Genomic DNA, 21,732 nt, shown 5'->3' on the forward strand with positions numbered 1-21,732 from the left:
ATAGGGTATATGGATCATTTACATTATATTGTACTATGATGATATTTAATAGAGTGTATTCACAGCGAAAAGTGGATTTTAGTCCACCGGCCAAAATCTGATTTCATCTTCTAAAGCATTGGTTTAACCCTTCTGTTGTCCTGCAGGTCCAAAGTGAGCCACGACCTGTTTAGCTGTAGAATAAACACCTTAAACTATCTTTCTGACTTTTCCTAAAGGGACCCCATCATTAGAAAAAGTCACACTTTATTTTTGTTTCTGTTTCCATGTGGGCTGTACACCACTAGGGTACAAAGATTGTCTTATGGGTCATTTTTGACCCGTGAATTATAAAAACATTTTAATGCCTAAATATCTTTCGAAGCCCAGCGAAATCTCCTCAGATTTAAGAGGGTAGATGGGCAATAGCCGGATATGTCGGCATGGCCTCAGATTTGTCCCACTTGATGCGATATTCCAGATAGAAATGTGAACTCTTCAATACGATTCATTAGAGCGGGTATGGATTTTTCAGGTTGTGTTAGTAGCACTAACACATCGTCTGCGTATAGTGAAAGTTTGTGATGACTACTGCCCACTGTGATCTTTTGTGATTATTTCTCAGTTTCTGAGCTAATATTTCAGTTTTTATGGCAGGTTAAAGAGTCATCAGTGCAGACCATCTAAGGGCCCCACAGACTGTGAAATTACCTTTTTAGGAAAGCCTTTAGATTATTTTTCTGTTTGTTTGTTAGTTTTGTTTTGTTTTTTAAATGCTAGTTTTAAAATGTAGCACTCTGAGGTCATTAAGTCGATGTAAAGTGCTTTATAAATAAAATATATTATTATTATTATTAACTGGGGTCTGTCCTCACAAGGCACATAAACAGACATGTCAGAAACCCAAGAGCTACATCTCAGACTCTGCAGGCCTCAATTAGCATGTTAAAGATCCCCAGTGCACTCTGTGTTTTTATTTATTTATTTTTATTATTTTTTTTTTTATTTAATTTTAATTTTAATTTTAATTTTAATTTTATTTAAAAATTTTTTTTTTTTTATTCATTTATGGAGTTGTGACATCACTGTGACATCATCACTGGTCTGCGGGCTGATGGGATATGTGTCTCTGTGTTGAGGCGGGAGCGTTGGCGGACCAGCAGCGCGCCGTCGTCAGCTCTCTGCAGTACTTCAAAGCTCTGGTGGACAGACTGGGATTAGACAGACCCGGAGGGGACAAACTGGTCCTGGACCAGTCTGTGGTCGGGGGCCTGCTGGGCGGAGCCTGTGGAGGAATCCTGGAGGCGGTGACCACTCTGGTTCAGCTGGAGCCCCACCTGCACAGCAGGTAGGTTTGTCCGCTGTCCTCACCCTGTCTGTCCTCCTCCTGTCTGTCCTCACCCTGTCTGTCCTCACCCTGTCTGTCCTCACCCTGTCCGTCCTCACCCTGTCTCTCCTCCTCCTGTCTGTCCTCACCCTGTCTGTCCTCCTCCTGTCTGTCCTCACCCTGTCTGTCCTCCTCCTGTCTGTCCTCCTCCTGTCTGTCCTCACCCTGTCTGTCCTCACCCTGTCTGTCCTCCTCCTGTCTGTCCTCACCCTGTCTGTCCTCACCCTGTCTGTCCTCCTCCTGTCTGTCCTCCTCCTGTCTGTCCTCCTCCTGTCTGTCCTCACCCTGTCTGTCCTCACCCTGTCTGTCCTCCTCCTGTCTGTCCTCACCCTGTCCATCCTCACCCTGTCTGTCCTCCTGTCTGTCCTCCTCCTGTCTGTCCTCACCCTGTCTGTCCTCACCCTGTCTGTCCTCCTCCTGTCTGTCCTCACCCTGTCCATCCTCACCCTGTCTGTCCTCACCCTGTCTGTCCTCCTCCTGTCTGTCCTCCTCCTGTCTGTCCTCACCCTGTCTGTCCTCACCCTGTCTGTCCTCACCCTGTCTGACCTCACCCTGTCTGACCTCACCCTGTCTGTCCTCCTGTCTGTCCTCCTGTCTGTCCTCACCCTGTCTGTCCTCATCCTGTCTGTCCTCACCCTGTCTGTCCTCCTGTCTGTCCACCCTGTCTGTCCTCACCCTGTCTGTCCTCCTGTCTGTCCACCCTGTCTGTCCTCACCCTGTCTGTCCTCCTGTCTGTCCACCCTGTCTGTCCTCACCCTGTCTGTCCTCCTGTCTGTCCTCCTCCTGTCTGTCCTCCTCCTGTCTGTCCTCCTCCTGTCTGTCCTCCTCCTGTCTGTCCTCACCCTGTCTGTCCTCCTGTCTGTCCTCCTCCTGTCTGTCCTCCTCCTGTCTGTCCTCCTCCTGTCTGTCCTCACCCTGTCTGTCCTCCTCCTGTCTGTCCTCACCCTGTCTGTCCTCCTCCTGTCTGTCCTCACCCTGTCTGTCCTCACCCTGTCTGTCCTCCTGTCTGTCCTCCTCCTGTCTGTCCTCACCCTGTCTGTCCTCCTCCTGTCTGTCCTCACCCTGTCTGTCCTCCTCCTGTCTGTCCTCCTCCTGTCTGTCCTCCTGTCTGTCCTCCTCCTGTCTGTCCTCACCCTGTCTGTCCTCCTCCTGTCTGTCCTCACCCTGTCTGTCCTCCTCCTGTCTGTCCTCCTCCTGTCTGTCCTCACCCTGTCTGTCCTCCTCCTGTCTGTCCTCATCCTGTCTGTCCTCCTCCTGTCTGTCCTCACCCTGTCTGTCCTCCTCCTGTCTGTCCTCCTCCTGTCTGTCCTCATCCTGTCTGTCCTCCTCCTGTCTGTCCTCACCCTGTCTGTCCTCCTCCTGTCTGTCCTCACCCTGTCTGTCCTCCTCCTGTCTGTCCTCCTCCTGTCTGTCCTCACCCTGTCTGTCCTCCTGTCTGTCTGTCCTCCTCCTGTCTGTCCTCCTCCTGTCTGTCCTCCTCCTGTCTGTCCTCCTCCTGTCTGTCCTCCTCCTGTCTGTCCTCCTCCTGTCCGTCCTCACCCTGTCTGTCCTCACCCTGTCTGTCCTCCTCCTGTCTGTCCTCCTCCTGTCTGTCCTCACCCTGTCTGTCCTCCTCCTGTCTGTCCTCGTCCTGTCCGTCCTCACCCTGTCTGTCCTCCTCCTGTCTCTCCTCCTCCTGTCTGTCCTCCTCCTGTCTGTCCTCACCCTGTCTGTCCTCATCCTGTCTGTCCTCGTCCTGTCCGTCCTCACCCTGTCTGTCCTCATCCTGTCTGTCCTCCTCCTGTCCGTCCTCACCCTGTCTGTCCTCACCATGTCTGTCCTCCTGTCTGTCTGTCCTCCTCCTGTCTGTCCTCCTCCTGTCTGTCCTCACCTTGTCTGTCCTCATCCTGTCTGTCCTCACCCTGTCTGTCCTCCTCCTGTCTGTCCTCACCCTGTCTGTCCTCCTCCTGTCTGTCCTCCTCCTGTCTGTCCTCATCCTGTCTGTCCTCCTCCTGTCTGTCCTCCTCCTGTCTGTCCTCCTCCTGTCTGTCCTCACCCTGTCTGTCCTCATCCTGTCTGTCCTCCTCCTGTCTGTCCTCATCCTGTCTGTCCTCCTCCTGTCCGTCCTCACCCTGTCTGTCCTCACCCTGTCTGTCCTCCTGTCTGTCTGTCCTCCTCCTGTCTGTCCTCCTCCTGTCTGTCCTCACCCTGTCTGTCCTCATCCTGTCTGTCCTCACCCTGTCTGTCCTGCTCCTGTCTGTCCTCCTCCTGTCTGTCCTCCTCCTGTCTGTCTTCCTCCTGTCTGTCCTCACCCTGTCTGTCCTCCTCCTGTCTGTCCTCACCCTGTCTGTCCTCCTCCTGTCTGTCCTCCTGTCTGTCCTCCTCCTGTCTGTCCTCACCCTGTCTGTCCTCCTCCTGTCTGTCCTCCTCCTGTCTGTCCTCACCCTGTCTGTCCTCCTCCTGTCTGTCCTCCTCCTGTCTGTTCTCACCCTGTCTGTCCTCACCCTGTCTGTCCTCCTCCTGTCTGTCCTCCTGTCTGTCCTCCTCCTGTCTGTCCTCACCCTGTCTGTCCTCCTCCTGTCTGTCCTCCTCCTGTCTGTCCTCCTGTCTGTCCTCACCCTGTCTGTCCTCACCCTGTCTGTCCTCCTCCTGTCTGTCCTCCTGTCTGTCCTCCTCCTGTCTGTCCTCACCCTGTCTGTCCTCCTCCTGTCTGTCCTCCTGTCTGTCCTCCTCCTGTCTGTTCTCACCCTGTCTGTCCTCACCCTGTCTGTCCTCCTCCTGTCTGTCCTCACCCTGTCTGTCCTCCTCCTGTCTGTCCTCCTCCTGTCTGTCCTCACCCTGTCTGTCCTCATCCTGTCTGTCCTCACCCTGTCTGTCCTGCTCCTGTCTGTCCTCCTCCTGTCTGTCCTCCTCCTGTCTGTCTTCCTCCTGTCTGTCCTCACCCTGTCTGTCCTCCTCCTGTCTGTCCTCACCCTGTCTGTCCTCCTCCTGTCTGTCCTCCTGTCTGTCCTCACCCTGTCTGTCCTCCTCCTGTCTGTCCTCCTCCTGTCTGTCCTCCTCCTGTCTGTCCTCACCCTGTCTGTCCTCCTCCTGTCTGTCCTCCTCCTGTCTGTTCTCACCCTGTCTGTCCTCCTCCTGTCTGTCCTCCTCCTGTCTGTCCTCACCCTGTCTGTCCTCATCCTGTCTGTCCTCACCCTGTCTGTCCTGCTCCTGTCTGTCCTCCTCCTGTCTGTCCTCCTCCTGTCTGTCTTCCTCCTGTCTGTCCTCACCCTGTCTGTCCTCCTCCTGTCTGTCCTCACCCTGTCTGTCCTCCTCCTGTCTGTCCTCCTGTCTGTCCTCCTCCTGTCTGTCCTCACCCTGTCTGTCCTCCTCCTGTCTGTCCTCCTCCTGTCTGTCCTCCTCCTGTCTGTCCTCACCCTGTCTGTCCTCCTCCTATCTGTCCTCCTCCTGTCTGTCCTCACCCTGTCTGTCCTCATCCTGTCTGTCCTCCTGTCTGTCCTCCTCCTGTCTGTCCTCACCCTGTCTGTCCTCACCCTGTCTGTCCTCCTCCTGTCTGTCCTCCTCCTGTCTGTCCTCATCCTGTCTGTCCTCATCCTGTCTGTCCTCCTCCTGTCTGTCCTCCTCCTGTCTGTCCTCCTCCTGTCTGTCCTCACCCTGTCTGTCCTACTCCTGTCTGTCCTCCTCCTGTCTGTCCTCATCCTGTCTGTCCTCCTCCTGTCTGTCCTCACCCTGTCTGTCCTCCTCCTGTCTGTCCTCACCCTGTCTGTCCTCACCCTGTCTGTCCTCCTCCTGTCTGTCCTCCTCCTGTCTGTCCTCACCCTGTCTGTCCTCCTCCTGTCTGTCCTCACCCTGTCTGTCCTCCTCCTGTCTGTCCTCACCCTGTCTGTCCTCCTGTCTGTCCTCCTGTCTGTCCACCCTGTCTGTCCTCACCCTGTCTGTCCTCCTCCTGTCTGTCCTCACCCTGTCTGTCCTCCTCCTGTCTGTCCTCACCCTGTCTGTTCTCACCCTGTCTGTCCTCACCCTGTCCGTCCTCACCCTGTCTCTCCTCCTCCTGTCTGTCCTCCTCCTGTCTGTCCTCCTCCTGTCTGTCCTCATCCTGTCTGTCCTCCTCCTGTCTGTCCTCACCCTGTCTGTCCTCACCCTGTCTGTCCTCCTCCTGTCTGTCCTCCTCCTGTCTGTCCTCCTGTCTGTCCTCCTCCTGTCTGTCCTCATCCTGTCTGTCCTCACCCTGTCTGTCCTCATCCTGTCTGTCCTCCTCCTGTCCGTCCTCACCCTGTCTGTCCTCATCCTGTCTGTCCTCCTGTCCGTCCTCACCCTGTCTGTCCTCCTCCTGTCTGTCCTCCTGTCCGTCCTCACCCTGTCTGTCCTCACCCTGTCTGTCCTCCTCCTGTCTGTCCTCCTCCTGTCTTTCCTCCTGTCTGTCCTCACCCTGTCTGTCCTCCTCCTGTCTGTCCTCACCCTGTCTGTCCTCACCCTGTCTGTCCTCCTCCTGTCTGTCCTCCTCCTGTCTGTCCTCCTCCTGTCTGTCCTCCTCCTGTCTGTCCTCACCCTGTCTGTCCTCCTGTCTGTCCTCCTGTCTGTCCACCTTGTCTGTCCTCACCCTGTCTGTCCTCCTGTCTGTCCTCCTCCTGTCTGTCCTCACCCTGTCTGTCCTCACCCTGTCTGTCCTCCTCCTGTCTGTCCTCACCCTGTCTGTCCTCACCCTGTCTGTCCTCCTCCTGTCTGTCCTCACCCTGTCTGTTCTCACCCTGTCTGTCCTCCTCCTGTCTGTCCTCACCCTGTCTGTCCTCACCCTGTCCGTCCTCACCCTGTCTCTCCTCCTCCTGTCTGTCCTCCTCCTGTCTGTCCTCCTCCTGTCTGTCCTCATCCTGTCTGTCCTCCTCCTGTCTGTCCTCACCCTGTCTGTCCTCACCCTGTCTGTCCTCCTCCTGTCTGTCCTCCTCCTGTCTGTCCTCACCCTGTCTGTCCTCCTCCTGTCTGTCCTCACCCTGTCTGTCCTCCTCCTGTCTGTCCTCCTCCTGTCTGTCCTCACCCTGTCTGTCCTCCTCCTGTCTGTCCTCCTCCTGTCTGTCCTCCTGTCTGTCCTCCTCCTGTCTGTTCTCACCCTGTCTGTCCTCACCCTGTCTGTCCTCCTCCTGTCTGTCCTCACCCTGTCTGTCCTCCTCCTGTCTGTCCTCCTCCTGTCTGTCCTCACCCTGTCTGTCCTCATCCTGTCTGTCCTCACCCTGTCTGTCCTGCTCCTGTCTGTCCTCCTCCTGTCTGTCCTCCTCCTGTCTGTCTTCCTCCTGTCTGTCCTCACCCTGTCTGTCCTCCTCCTGTCTGTCCTCACCCTGTCTGTCCTCCTCCTGTCTGTCCTCCTGTCTGTCCTCACCCTGTCTGTCCTCCTCCTGTCTGTCCTCCTCCTGTCTGTCCTCCTCCTGTCTGTCCTCACCCTGTCTGTCCTCCTCCTGTCTGTCCTCCTCCTGTCTGTTCTCACCCTGTCTGTCCTCCTCCTGTCTGTCCTCCTCCTGTCTGTCCTCACCCTGTCTGTCCTCATCCTGTCTGTCCTCACCCTGTCTGTCCTGCTCCTGTCTGTCCTCCTCCTGTCTGTCCTCCTCCTGTCTGTCTTCCTCCTGTCTGTCCTCACCCTGTCTGTCCTCCTCCTGTCTGTCCTCACCCTGTCTGTCCTCCTCCTGTCTGTCCTCCTCCTGTCTGTCCTCACCCTGTCTGTCCTCCTCCTATCTGTCCTCCTCCTGTCTGTCCTCACCCTGTCTGTCCTCATCCTGTCTGTCCTCCTGTCTGTCCTCCTCCTGTCTGTCCTCACCCTGTCTGTCCTCACCCTGTCTGTCCTCCTCCTGTCTGTCCTCCTCCTGTCTGTCCTCATCCTGTCTGTCCTCATCCTGTCTGTCCTCCTCCTGTCTGTCCTCCTCCTGTCTGTCCTCCTCCTGTCTGTCCTCACCCTGTCTGTCCTACTCCTGTCTGTCCTCCTCCTGTCTGTCCTCATCCTGTCTGTCCTCCTCCTGTCTGTCCTCACCCTGTCTGTCCTCCTCCTGTCTGTCCTCACCCTGTCTGTCCTCACCCTGTCTGTCCTCCTCCTGTCTGTCCTCCTCCTGTCTGTCCTCACCCTGTCTGTCCTCCTCCTGTCTGTCCTCACCCTGTCTGTCCTCCTCCTGTCTGTCCTCACCCTGTCTGTCCTCCTGTCTGTCCTCCTGTCTGTCCACCCTGTCTGTCCTCACCCTGTCTGTCCTCCTCCTGTCTGTCCTCACCCTGTCTGTCCTCCTCCTGTCTGTCCTCACCCTGTCTGTTCTCACCCTGTCTGTCCTCACCCTGTCCGTCCTCACCCTGTCTCTCCTCCTCCTGTCTGTCCTCCTCCTGTCTGTCCTCCTCCTGTCTGTCCTCATCCTGTCTGTCCTCCTCCTGTCTGTCCTCACCCTGTCTGTCCTCACCCTGTCTGTCCTCCTCCTGTCTGTCCTCCTCCTGTCTGTCCTCCTCCTGTCTGTCCTCCTGTCTGTCCTCCTCCTGTCTGTCCTCATCCTGTCTGTCCTCACCCTGTCTGTCCTCATCCTGTCTGTCCTCCTCCTGTCCGTCCTCACCCTGTCTGTCCTCATCCTGTCTGTCCTCCTGTCCGTCCTCACCCTGTCTGTCCTCCTCCTGTCTGTCCTCCTGTCCGTCCTCACCCTGTCTGTCCTCACCCTGTCTGTCCTCCTCCTGTCTGTCCTCCTCCTGTCTTTCCTCCTGTCTGTCCTCACCCTGTCTGTCCTCCTCCTGTCTGTCCTCACCCTGTCTGTCCTCACCCTGTCTGTCCTCCTCCTGTCTGTCCTCCTCCTGTCTGTCCTCCTCCTGTCTGTCCTCACCCTGTCTGTCCTCCTCCTGTCTGTCCTCACCCTGTCTGTCCTCCTGTCTGTCCTCCTGTCTGTCCACCTTGTCTGTCCTCACCCTGTCTGTCCTCCTGTCTGTCCTCCTCCTGTCTGTCCTCACCCTGTCTGTCCTCACCCTGTCTGTCCTCCTCCTGTCTGTCCTCACCCTGTCTGTCCTCACCCTGTCTGTCCTCCTCCTGTCTGTCCTCACCCTGTCTGTTCTCACCCTGTCTGTCCTCCTCCTGTCTGTCCTCACCCTGTCTGTCCTCACCCTGTCCGTCCTCACCCTGTCTCTCCTCCTCCTGTCTGTCCTCCTCCTGTCTGTCCTCCTCCTGTCTGTCCTCATCCTGTCTGTCCTCCTCCTGTCTGTCCTCACCCTGTCTGTCCTCACCCTGTCTGTCCTCCTCCTGTCTGTCCTCCTCCTGTCTGTCCTCACCCTGTCTGTCCTCCTCCTGTCTGTCCTCACCCTGTCTGTCCTCCTCCTGTCTGTCCTCCTCCTGTCTGTCCTCACCCTGTCTGTCCTCCTCCTGTCTGTCCTCCTCCTGTCTGTCCTCCTGTCTGTCCTCCTCCTGTCTGTCCTCATCCTGTCTGTCCTCACCCTGTCTGTCCTCATCCTGTCTGTCCTCCTCCTGTCCGTCCTCACCCTGTCTGTCCTCATCCTGTCTGTCCTCACCCTGTCTGTCCTCCTCCTGTCTGTCCTCCTGTCCGTCCTCACCCTGTCTGTCCTCCTCCTGTCTGTCCTCCTGTCCGTCCTCACCCTGTCTGTCCTCACCCTGTCTGTCCTCCTCCTGTCTGTCCTCCTCCTGTCTTTCCTCCTGTCTGTCCTCACCCTGTCTGTCCTCACCCTGTCTGTCCTCCTCCTGTCTTTCCTCCTGTCTGTCCTCCTCCTGTCTGTCCTCACCCTGTCTGTCCTCCTGTCTGTCCTCCCCGCAGTAAGACCGTCTCCTCGTGTCTCAGCCGTCTCTACCGCTCGCTCGCTCAGCTGATCCGGTGGGCTGATCAGGTGATGCTGCAGGGCGTCTCCGAAGACAACCAGAAGTCCACAGAGGGCGTTACCACGGTGATCAGGGCCGTGCTGAATGGCGTCAAGGTGAGGACAAATGCCGTCTCTTACCTGCTCACTCCCTCCATTTTCTGTCACATGGGCTGTGTTCGAAACCGCCTACTACATACTACATACTGCATACTACATACTGCATACTGCATACTGCATACTGCATACTACATACTGCATACTGCATACTACATACTGCATACTGCATACTGCATACTACATACTGCATACTGCATACTGCATACTGCATACTACATACTACATACTGCATACTACATACTGCATACTGCATACTGCATACTGCATACTACATACTGCATACTGCATACTGCATACTACATACTGCATACTGCATACTGCATACTACATACTACATACTGCATACTACATACTGCATACTGCATACTACATACTGCATACTGCATACTGCATACTACATACTGCATACTGCATACTGCATACTACATACTGCATACTGCATACTGCATACTACATACTACATACTGCATACTGCATACTGCATACTACATACTGCATACTACATACTGCATACTGCATACTGCATACTACATACTACATACTGCATACTGCATACTGCATACTACATACTACATACTGCATACTGCATACTACATACTACATACTGCATACTAGATACTGCATACTACATACTACACACTGCATACTGCATACTGCATACTACATACTACATACTACATAATGCATACTACATACTGCATACTAGATAGTGCATACTACATACTGCACACTACATACTGCATACTAGATACTACATACTGCATACTACATACTACATACTGCATACTGCATACTAGATACTGCATACTACATACTACACACTGCATACTACATACTGCATACTACATACTACATACTACATACTGCATACTAGATACTGCATACTACATACTACACACTGCATACTACATACTGCATACTACATACTACATAATGCATACTACATACTGCATACTAGATAGTGCATACTACATACTGCACACTACATACTGCATACTAGATACTACATACTGCATACTACATACTACATACTGCATACTGCATACTAGATACTGCATACTACATACTACACACTGCATACTGCATACTACATACTACATACTACATACTAGATACTGCATACTGCATACTACATACTACACACTGCATACTACATACTGCATACTACATACTACATACTACATAATGCATACTACATACTGCATACTAGATAGTGCATACTACATACTGCACACTACATACTGCATACTAGATACTACATACTACATACTGTATACTGCATACTGCATACTGCATACTACATACTGCATACTGCATACTACATACTGCATATTACATACTACATACTGCATACTGCATACTGCATACTACATACTGCATACTGCATACTACATACTGCATACTACATACTGCATACTGCATACTACATACTGCATATTACATACTGTATACTGCATACTGCATACTGCATACTACATACTGCATACTAGATAGTGCATACTACATACTGCACACTACATACTGCATACTAGATACTACATACTACATACTGTATACTGCATACTGCATACTGCATACTACATACTGCATATTACATACTACATACTGCATACTGCATACTGCATACTACATACTGCATACTGCATACTACATACTGCATACTACATACTGCATATTACATACTACATACTACATACTGCATACTACATACTGCATACTGCATACTACATACTGCATACTACATACTGCATATTACATACTCATTCGATCAGACAGTATGCAGAGCGTTTACCCACAATGCATTTCACTCCTGCCCGAGCTGAAATCAGCCGGCCTGAAGCTGATTTCTCTTAAGCTCTAAACTCTGTAAACTTTAGCAACATTTGAAACATTTTCAGGAGAGAAAGTAGTCGTTTAGATCCCCAACGTGTTGAAAACCTGACAAAATACCGGCTGTTTACCATTTTGTTCCCACGAATTCGGCGCTACTAAAGCTAGCCGCAGTGAGCAACGCACTTCCTGTTATTTTCACAAAATAAAATACCCGTTGCCTTTTATCATAGGGAAAGCCATTACCATACAATTGGTGCTTTTGTTTTGAAAACAGGAAGTGAACCTACCCTCGTTGTAGCTAGCTTGAAACTGCCGTTTTGACAGGAAATGACGATCGGCGACTTCACGTTACGTTGCATCTTGGGTAGTTTGAGTATGAGTAGTAACCTCATGATGCATACCCAACATTTAGGAGAATCTAGTATGCATCCGGCAACTTAAAAAAGTTAAAGTTAGTAGGAGTAGTGGGAGTAGTAGGCGGCTTCGAACACAGCCATGGTCTTGTTCTCTGAGGGACAACTTATTTGTTCTCCTGTGTCCACCAGGAGCTGGTTCGATTGGCCACAGAGAGGAAAGAAGGCTCCGCCCCCTTGTCTCCTGTCCAATCACAGTCAGGAGGGTTTGATGGCCACGACGCATCAGAAAACACGTCAACCTGCAGGACTCCAGAGGAGGATTTAAAGGGGGAGGAACGCCAGATATTAGCTCCTCCCAAACCTCCTATGCCCCTCCCCCAGCTGACTCCACCCCTGGGATTGAGGTGAGTCTGATTCCTGGAGATAAGTTCGGTATAATGATCAGGTCAGGGAGTCCAGTCTGGGTCAGGTGGTCTAGTCTGGGTCAGGTGGTATAAATAGAACTGTGGATGAAACAGGAAGTAGAACATATCACAGCAGCCGCACACATCCTGTCTGTTAACTGCAGAAGAAGAAGAAGTAGAAGAAGAAGAAGAGGGACTGAGGGAGACAGTTTCTGTCGACTGTCTTGATCTCTGATTGGTCCTGAGCAAAGAGTTCTGCTGGGTTTGGGTCGGCTGTAATGCAGCATTAGAAGGTTTTAACCAATGAAACTGATTTCCACTTGTTCCAGTCCTCCCGCTCTGCCTCCTAAAAAGCGCCAGACGTCATCGGTTCCTGTCCCCGCCCCCTGCAGGGTTGCCATAGTAGCACCTCTGATCCAAGAACCTGAAGTGGACGCGCAGCTTGACCAGGTACGCACACCAGATTCACATAAACAAAACATCTTCATTTACACGAGTTTCCAAGGGTGCATCTTAGTTTCATTTGAGTTTTAATTTCCTGTTTTATTTCTGTTTCTGTCATGTGTGAACGTTCCTTTGAAAGTTTTGATCGGATTTAGTTTGGATCAAGTAAACGCATTCATTCCAGCTATAAACTAGATCTAAACCAGATTCAAACCAGATTCAAACCAGATTCAAACCAGATCCAAACCAGACCCATTTCAGCTTCAAACCAGATCCAAACCAGATCTAAACCAGATTAAACCCAAATGTATTCCAGATTCAAACCAGATTCAAACCAGTTCCAAACCAGATTCAACCCAAATGTATTCCAGATTCAAACCAGATTCAAACCAGTTCCAAACCAGATTCAACCCAAATTCAAACCAGATCCAAAGCAGCTTCAACCCAAATTCAAACCAGATCCAAACCAGATTCAAACCAGATTCAAACCAGATCCAAAGCAGCTTCAACCCAAATTCAAACCAGATCCAAAGCAGCTTCAAACCAGATCCAAACCAGACCAATTTCATCTTCAAACCAGATTCAAACCAGATTCAAACCAGATCCAAAGCAGCTTCAAACCAGATCCATTCCAGATTCAAACCAGATTCAAACCACATCTATTCCAGCTTCAAACCAGATCCAACCCAGATTCAACCCAAGTTGAAACCAGATCCAGGCCTATCGTGTCTCTGTGGGTCGTCCTGAACTAAACATCTCAGAGCTGCAGCACAGAATCTGTTGGTGTCTGTAAAAGTTTTCCATTTAACAGTTTGTTTTTCACTTGGACAGTTTGGGCTGCAGTTAGCTCACAGTGAAGCAACAGACGCTCGGGGGGGTTTATCGGCCTCAGGTTTACAGGAAGCGAACTGCAGCTGTGGTCAAACAGGAATAACTGTGACAGAGAGAAGTAAAAGGAGGTCAGAAACTCATTCATTCTGACACAGTGAAACAGGAACAATGCATCTAATTATAAATATTTCCTCATTTGGATGAAGAATCAAAAAGATCATAAATAGTCTAGTGATTAGTTTCATTTCACTGAAATACAGACATTTACCAACAACAACAAAAAGCCAACGAGACGGTAAAAAAACAAACTAAAACTGAAGAACACAATGGAAACTATCGGCTCTGAACTTAAACATGAGTGTTCACACATGCACGGATCTGCGCCCATCAAACATCAAACAACATGTTTCACCGTCGGATAGAAGATCCAACCAACATTCCAGCTTCATACCAGATCCAGACCAGATTCAAACCAGATCTATAAACCAGATTCAAATCCTAGCTATTCCAGCTTCAAACTGGATCCAAAGCAGCTTCAAACCAGATCCCTACCAGATCCAGTCCAGATTAAAACCAAATGTATTCCAGATTCAAACCAGATTCAAACCAGTTCCAAACCAGATTCAACCCAAATTCAAACCAGATCCAAAGCAGATTCAACCCAAATGTATTCCAGTTCCAAACCAGATTCAAACCAGATCCAAAGCAGCTTCAAACCAGATTCAAACCAGATCCCTACCAGATCCATTCCAGATTCAAACCAAATGCATTCCAGATTCAAACCAGATCTAAAGCAGACTAATTTCAGGAAGAGAAATAACTGTTTGAGTGCAGAAGATTAAATAATAAAGGATCAAAAGCTGAGAAACGTATACAATCAGCTGGAAGCAGGTTAATAAACGAGCTTCAGAGTCATTTTATTCCACAGAAGTCACAGTTTTCTGTGTGAGATGTGACCAAATATGTAATAAATATAACAGGATGAAGCCTGTTCAGCAGATTAACAGGAACGTTTTAACTTTTTATGTTATATTTTGGTCATTTTTAACATTTTATTTTTCAAAACAATGAAAAGCAAGAAGCTTAATACATAAATATTCACAATCTAGAACTGAATTCATTGGGAAGAACATAAATTATGATAAGCTGAAGCTGATTCCACCTGAAAAAAATCGTAAATTTCAACACTTTGAGCGAGATTTCACCAAAAAAAAAAAAATTAAGAAGAAACGCTGAACCAACACAAAAACAAATGTTTCATCAACAATCATACCTCAGTTTTATATGTGATATATTTACAATGTAAATACGTATGTACGTTTTTACTCCGATGACTCAGCTGATTTGAGGCGTTCCACAGGGCTCGGTCTTCGGCCCTCTTCTGTTGCCTGAAACGTACGTTTTTACTCCGATGACTTAGCTGATTTGAGGCGTTCCACAGGGCTCGGTCTTCGGCCCTCTTCTGTTGCCTGAAACGTACGTTTTTACTACGATGACTCAGCTGATTTGCGGCTTTCCACAGGGCTCGGTCTTCGGCCCTCTTCTGTTGCCTGAAACGTAAGTTTTTACTCCGATGACTCAGCTGATTTGAGGCGTTCCACAGGGCTCGGTCTTCGCCCCTCTTCTGTTGCCTGAAACGTACGTTTTTACTCCGATGACTCAGCTGATTTGAGGCGTTCCACAGGGCTCGGTCTTCGGCCCTCTTCTGTTGCCTGAAACGTACGTTTTTACTCCGATGACTCAGCTGATTTGAGGCGTTCCACAGGGCTCGGTCTTCGGCCCTCTTCTGTTGCCTGAAACGTACGTTTTTACTCCGATGACTCAGCAGATAAAACCCACAGATTCCAGCAGATCTGCTGATCTCATTGGATTGGACCGAAATTTCCTTAAATTCAATGATGTGATGACTGTCCTTCTTCTTGTAATTATTTTCATCTTCAATATTTTTAGGGTTGGTGTTCACCAGAATTTTTATTTTTATTTTTGTTGTTCCTCCATGAACACACACGTTTTCATGGTTAATACTATATAAATAATGTGTTTCAGGAGCAAGCGGATGACTGTTTGAAGCGACTTTCCTCTTCTTCGGCAGAGTCTGCTTCTTACAGCACGCACTGTGGTAACACACACACACACACACACACGCACACACACACACACACACACTTCCAGTCATTAGCAGGAGGTGTGAGTGAGGTCACTTCCTGTCAGCTGACAGGAAGTATTGCAACGCTGCTCAGCAGAGCCCCCTGCTGGACAGCCACATATAAGAACCTGTATCTTTGTGAGGACCCTCACTGTTTCTCAAAGTCAACAAAGGATCTTTAACAGCTGCTGTGTCTGGGTAGTGTTCCAGTTAAAGATTCAAGATCTACGAGAGTTTATTGAAATTTTATGACTTTTCCTAAAGGGACCCCATCATTAGAAAAAGGCAGACTTTATTTTTGTTTATGTTTCCATGTGGGCTGTACACCACTAGGGCACAAAGATTGTCTTATGGGTCATTTCTGACCCGTGAATTATAAAAACATTTAAACACCAGAAAAAAGTTCACTGTTTTTTTCCCTTTCAATATAATTAATTCAGAAGTAATTACTTCACATTAATATAATAGCAATAATAAACCTTTGTGGTAAAAAAAAAAAGAAAATTGTAATCCTGAAAACTTGTGATTGTCTTTTTGTATTGTGTAACAAAAAATACATGATAAAAAATGTATTGAATTGAGTTGAGTTGAATAGATAAATAACAGGTGGTTTCATCATACAAAATAGATTTTGGATTTAAAATTCAATTAAGTTGCTTTATTTTGGCCATTTTTGACCCGTAGGGCAAAGGGGAGTAAACACAATGTTAATGACAAGGGTTAAAAAAGGGTTAATTTGATCAGTGACACTGCAAAACTTCCTGTTTGGGTTCAGCCAATAACATCACCAGGTTAGATAGATAGATAGATAGATAGATAGATAGATAGATAGATAGATAGATAGATAGATAGATAGATAGATAGATAGATAGATAGATAGATAGATAGATAGATAGATAAGTAAGTACTTTATTCATCCCAATTTGGGAAATTATTGTTGCAACAGCGTAGAGTATAAAATATATGTAAAATTAAAGGAAAAACCAGCAAATATAATAGAATAAAAATAGAGAAATAAACATCAGCTATAAACAAATCTACAGTATGAAAAGTAGGGTAAATAATATTAATAGTAATAATAATAAACATCAGTAAACTAAATAAAAACAGATTTGTACATTTAACAATAAAGGTAAAAATAAATTTAACTGAGCAGACTGAACCAATAAGAAATATGGGGTATATGGATAAAATATGGGGTATATGGATAAAATATGGGGTATATGGATAAAATATGGGGTATATGGATAAAATATAGTGTATATGGATAAAATATAGTGTATATGGATAAAATATGGGGTATATGGATAAAATATAGGGTATATGGATAAAATATAGGGTATATGGATAAAATATAGGGTATACGGATAAAATATAGTGTATATGGATAAAATATGGGGTATATGGATAAAATATAGGGTATATGGATAAAATATAGGGTATACGGATAAAATATAGGGTATATGGATAAAATATGGGGTATATGGATAAAATATGGGGTATACGCATAAAATATGGGGTATATGGATAATTTAAATTATATTTTACTATGATGATATTCTCTGGTTTGAGAGATTGTGTGTCTCGCCCTCAGAGGACGATCCGGACTACTACTTCCTCCTTGAAGACCTGTCCTCCTCTGAGACGCTCCCCCCTCTCCCCCCTACCTCCTCCCGGCCCCCCACCCTACCTGAGAAGAGGCGACGCAGCAACGCGGGTAAGGACTCACCTGATCCACCTGTCTGCCTCCGTCTGTCCGCCCCTCTCATCACCTGTCTTCTTAAATCAGGTGTAACCAGCTCTCAGAGACCCTCCTCCTTTGGGTTTGACTCCGCCCCTGTGGACCAGAGCTCCGCCTACTGTAACGAGGTCACCGGTCTCGATGAACCGTTGTCCTCCCCGTTGTCCCCCAGCAAGACACCCCCCCCGCTTCCCGAGAAGAAGCGACACAGTGAGTAGAAACAGCAGCTGATTGATCATTCATCGGGATATTTGTGTGGTTAACCTCTATGAACTTGGCTCACTCTCCACCTGTCCACCTGTCCACCTGTCCACCTGTTTACCTGTTTACCTTTTCACCTGTCTACCTGTTCACATGTCTACCTGTTCACCTTCTCACCTGTTTACCTGTTTACCTGTTTACCTGTCTACCTGTTCACATGTCTACCTGTTCACCTTCTCACCTGTTTACCTGTTTACCTGTTTACCTGTCCACCTGTCCACCTGTCCACCTGTTTACCTGTTTACCTTTTCACCTGTCCACCTGTTTACCTTTTCACCTGTCTACCTGTTCACATGTCTACCTGTTCACCTTCTCACCTGTTTACCTGTTTACCTTTTCACCTGTCTACCTGTTCACATGTCTACCTGTTCACCTTTTCACCTGTCCACCTGTTTACCTTTTCACCTGTCTACCTGTTCACATGTCTACCTGTTCACCTTCTCACCTGTTTACCTGTTTACCTGTTTACCTGTCCACCTGTCCACCCGTTTACCTGTTTACCTTTTCACCTGTCCACCTGTTTACCTTTTCACCTGTCTACCTGTTCACATGTCTACCTGTTCACCTTCTCACCTGTTTACCTGTTTACCTGTTTACCTTTTCACCTGTCTACCTGTTCACATGTCTACCTGTTCACCTTCTCACCTGTTTACCTGTTCACCTTCTCACCTGTCTACCTGTTCACCTTCTCACCTTCTCACCTGTCTACCTGTTCACCTTCTCACCTGTCTACCTGTTCACCTTCTCACCTGTCTACCTGTTCACCTTCTCACCTGTTTACCTGTTCACCTTCTCAGCTGTTTACCTGTTCACATTCTCACCTGTCTACCTGTTCACCTTCTCACCTGTTTACCTGTTCACCTTCTCACCTGTTTACCTGTTCACCTTCTCACCTGTTTACCTTTTCACCTGTCCACCTGTCCACCTTGTCACCTGTCTACCTGTTCACCTTTTCACCTGTCCACCTGTCCACCTTCTCACCTGTCTACCTGTTCACCTTCTCACCTGTTCACCTGTCTACCTGTTCACCTTCTCACCTGTTTACCTGTTCACCTTCTCACCTGTCTACCTGTTTACCTGTTTACCTGTCCACCTGTCCACCTGTCCACCTGTTTACCTGTTTACCTTTTCACCTGTCCACCTGTTTACCTTTTCACCTGTCTACCTGTTCACATGTCTACCTGTTCACCTTCTCACCTGTTTACCTGTTTACCTTTTCACCTGTCTACCTGTTCACATGTCTACCTGTTCACCTTTTCACCTGTCCACCTGTTTACCTTTTCACCTGTCTACCTGTTCACATGTCTACCTGTTCACCTTCTCACCTGTTTACCTGTTTACCTGTTTACCTGTCCACCTGTCCACCTGTTTACCTGTTTACCTTTTCACCTGTCCACCTGTTTACCTTTTCACCTGTCTACCTGTTCACATGTCTACCTGTTCACCTTCTCACCTGTTTACCTGTTTACCTGTTTACCTTTTCACCTGTCTACCTGTTCACATGTCTACCTGTTCACCTTCTCACCTGTTTACCTGTTCACCTTCTCACCTGTCTACCTGTTCACCTTCTCACCTTCTCACCTGTCTACCTGTTCACCTTCTCACCTGTCTACCTGTTCACCTTCTCACCTGTTTACCTGTTCACATTCTCACCTGTCTACCTGTTCACCTTCTCACCTGTTTACCTGTTCACCTTCTCACCTGTTTACCTGTTCACCTTCTCACCTGTTTACCTTTTCACCTGTCCACCTTGTCACCTGTCTACCTGTTCACCTTCTCACCTGTTCACCTGTCTACCTGTTCACCTTCTCACCTGTCTACCTGTTCACCTTCTCACCTGTTCACCTGTCTACCTTTTTAATGATTTTTTTAATGTTTTTTTAAATTTTTAATTTAATTTTTAATTTTATTTTATTATTATTATTATTACTATTATTATTTTGTATTTATTTATTAATTATTTATTTATTTTTTATTTTTAATTATTTTATTGCCTTCTTGTGATTTTATGTAGCTGTGAAGCACTTTGAATTGCCTTGTGTACGAATTGTGCTCTATAAATAAAATTGCCTTGCCTTGCCTTTACCTGTCTACCTGTTCACCTGTTCACCTGTCTACCAGTTCACCTGTCCACCTGTCCACCTGTTTACCTGTCTGTGTGTCCTCAGTCCACCAGTATCTGCAGTTCTGTTCATCCTACAACGATCAGTCGGCAGGCTCCTACTATCAGAAGCCTCCGGTCTTAAGTCAGAACCACAGCAAAGAGCCAGAGCTGGATGCCACCCAGCAGCTGTCTGATATTCACCTGGAAACGGACTCCTCACCTGGGCACCTTCCTGCTCCCACTCTGCCCCTGAAGAAGAAACAGCAGGTGACTAAAGAGACATTAGCTATGAGTCCCTCAGAGAAGGAGGTGATGAACAGAATCTCCCCTCAGGTGAGATAAAAGCACCTCAGCAGCACTATGCTTCAGTACTAGGTCCAGGTACACAACATAAAAGCTGAATTACTACTTTGAGTTGTCGTGAGAACGTCAGTGGGAATGTAACCGGTGGACCAGTTTAATGTTGACGAGGTTCAGGTTTAGAAACATTTCTGAAACTTATCACAACTTGTAGTTTGCTTTACAAAAAACAAACATAAAACTCACCTGAGAGGGTTCTGCTGATCAAACTCACCTGAGAGGGTTCTGCTGATCAAACTCACCTGAGAGGGTTCTGCTGATCACACTCACCTGAGAGGGTTCTGCTGATCAAACTCACCTGAGAGGGTTCTGCTGATCAAACTCACCTGAGAGGGTTCTGCTGATCACACTCACCTGAGAGGGTTCTGCTGATCAAACTCACCTGAGAGGGTTCTGCTGATCACACTCACCTGAGAGGGTTCTGCTGATCAAACTCACCTGAGAAGGTTCTGCTGATCACACTCACCTGAGAGGGTTCTGCTGATCAAACTCACCTGAGAGGGTTCTGCTGATCACACTCACCTGAGAGGGTTCTGCTGATCACACTCACCTGAGAGGGTTCTGCTGATCAAACTCACCTGAGAGGGTTCTGCTGATCACACTCACCTGAGAGGGTTCTGCTGATCAAACTCACCTGAGAGGGTTCTGCTGATCAAACTCACCTGAGAGGGTTCTGCTGATCACACTCACCTGAGAGGGTTCTGCTGATCACACTCACCTGAGAGGGTTCTGCTGATCAAACTCACCTGAGAGGGTTCTGCTGATCACACTCACCTGAGAGGGTTCTGCTGATCACACTCACCTGAGAGGGTTCTGCTGATCAAACTCACCTGAGAGGGTTCTGCTGATCAAACTCACCTGAGAGGGTTCTGCTGATCACACTCACCTGAGAGGGTTCTGCTGATCAAACTCACCTGAGAGGGTTCTGCTGATCACACTCACCTGAGAGGGTTCTGCTGATCACACTCACCTGAGAGGGTTCTGCTGATCAAACTCACCTGAGAGGGTTCTGCTGATCACACTCACCTGAGAGGGTTCTGCTGATCACACTCACCTGAGAGGGTTCTGCTGATCAAACTCACCTGAGAGGGTTCTGCTGATCAAACTCACCTGAGAGGGTTCTGCTGATCACACTCACCTGAGAGGGTTCTGCTGATCAAACTCACCTGAGAGGGTTCTGCTGATCAAACTCACCTGAGAGGGTTCTGCTGATCACACTCACCTGAGAGGGTTCTGCTGATCACACTCACCTGAGAGGGTTCTGCTGATCACACTCACCTGAGAGGGTTCTGCTGATGTTTTCTGTGATTTTATTTGTCATCAGGATTTACCTGAAAACCAGGTTGAGGAGAGTCAGAGCAGAGACAGGTGAGACTTCACACACCTCTACACACACACACCTGTACACACACACACCTGTACACACACACCTGTACACACACACCTGTACACACACACACCTCTACACACACACACCTGTACACACACACACCTCTACACACACACACACACACACACCTGTAAACACACACACACCTGTACACACACACCTGTACCACTGAGCCTCAGAGCTGCTCCTCTTTACTGCAGTTCCCAGAATGCCCAGCAGGAGGCGGAGCTCAGGAGCGGGGGGGAGATGGAGGAGGTGTTACTGATCGACCAACAGGAAGTTCTTCACAAAATCACCATGAAGTCCGAGGTAAAACCTGTGACCTCACTCTGACCTCTGACCTCACTTTGACCTTACTCTGATCTCCTGACCTCACTCTGACCTCTGACCTCACTCTGACCTCTGACCTCACTCTGATCTCCTGACCTCACTTTGACCTGTGACCTCACTCTGACCTCTGACCTCTCTCTGACCTGTGACCTCACTCTGACCTCTGACCTTACTCTGACCTCTGACCTCACTCTGACCTCTGACCTCACTTTGACCTTACTCTGATCTCCTACCTCACTTTGACCTGTGACCTCACTC

The 21,732-nt window shown here is 48.4% G+C and overlaps 1 protein-coding gene across 1 annotated transcript in view; it reads left to right on the forward strand.

Annotated features, from left to right (window-relative positions):
• Nucleotides 1-21,732, forward strand: part of LOC142381773 (rap guanine nucleotide exchange factor 1-like) — a 40,605-nt gene that overhangs the window by 3,722 nt on the left and 15,151 nt on the right. Inside the window, exons 3-12 of the mRNA XM_075466976.1 lie at nt 1,119-1,327; nt 9,115-9,271; nt 11,653-11,867; nt 12,197-12,317; nt 15,189-15,261; nt 16,883-17,005; nt 17,078-17,239; nt 19,459-19,661; nt 21,079-21,122; nt 21,345-21,453. Of these exons, the coding sequence (XP_075323091.1) occupies nt 1,119-1,327; nt 9,115-9,271; nt 11,653-11,867; nt 12,197-12,317; nt 15,189-15,261; nt 16,883-17,005; nt 17,078-17,239; nt 19,459-19,661; nt 21,079-21,122; nt 21,345-21,453 (1,416 nt within the window). The remainder of the gene's footprint in view (nt 1-1,118; nt 1,328-9,114; nt 9,272-11,652; nt 11,868-12,196; nt 12,318-15,188; nt 15,262-16,882; nt 17,006-17,077; nt 17,240-19,458; nt 19,662-21,078; nt 21,123-21,344; nt 21,454-21,732) is intronic.

This window comes from Odontesthes bonariensis, chromosome 6 (assembly GCF_027942865.1).
Source record: "Odontesthes bonariensis isolate fOdoBon6 chromosome 6, fOdoBon6.hap1, whole genome shotgun sequence".
Lineage (NCBI taxonomy): Eukaryota > Metazoa > Chordata > Actinopteri > Atheriniformes > Atherinopsidae > Odontesthes > Odontesthes bonariensis.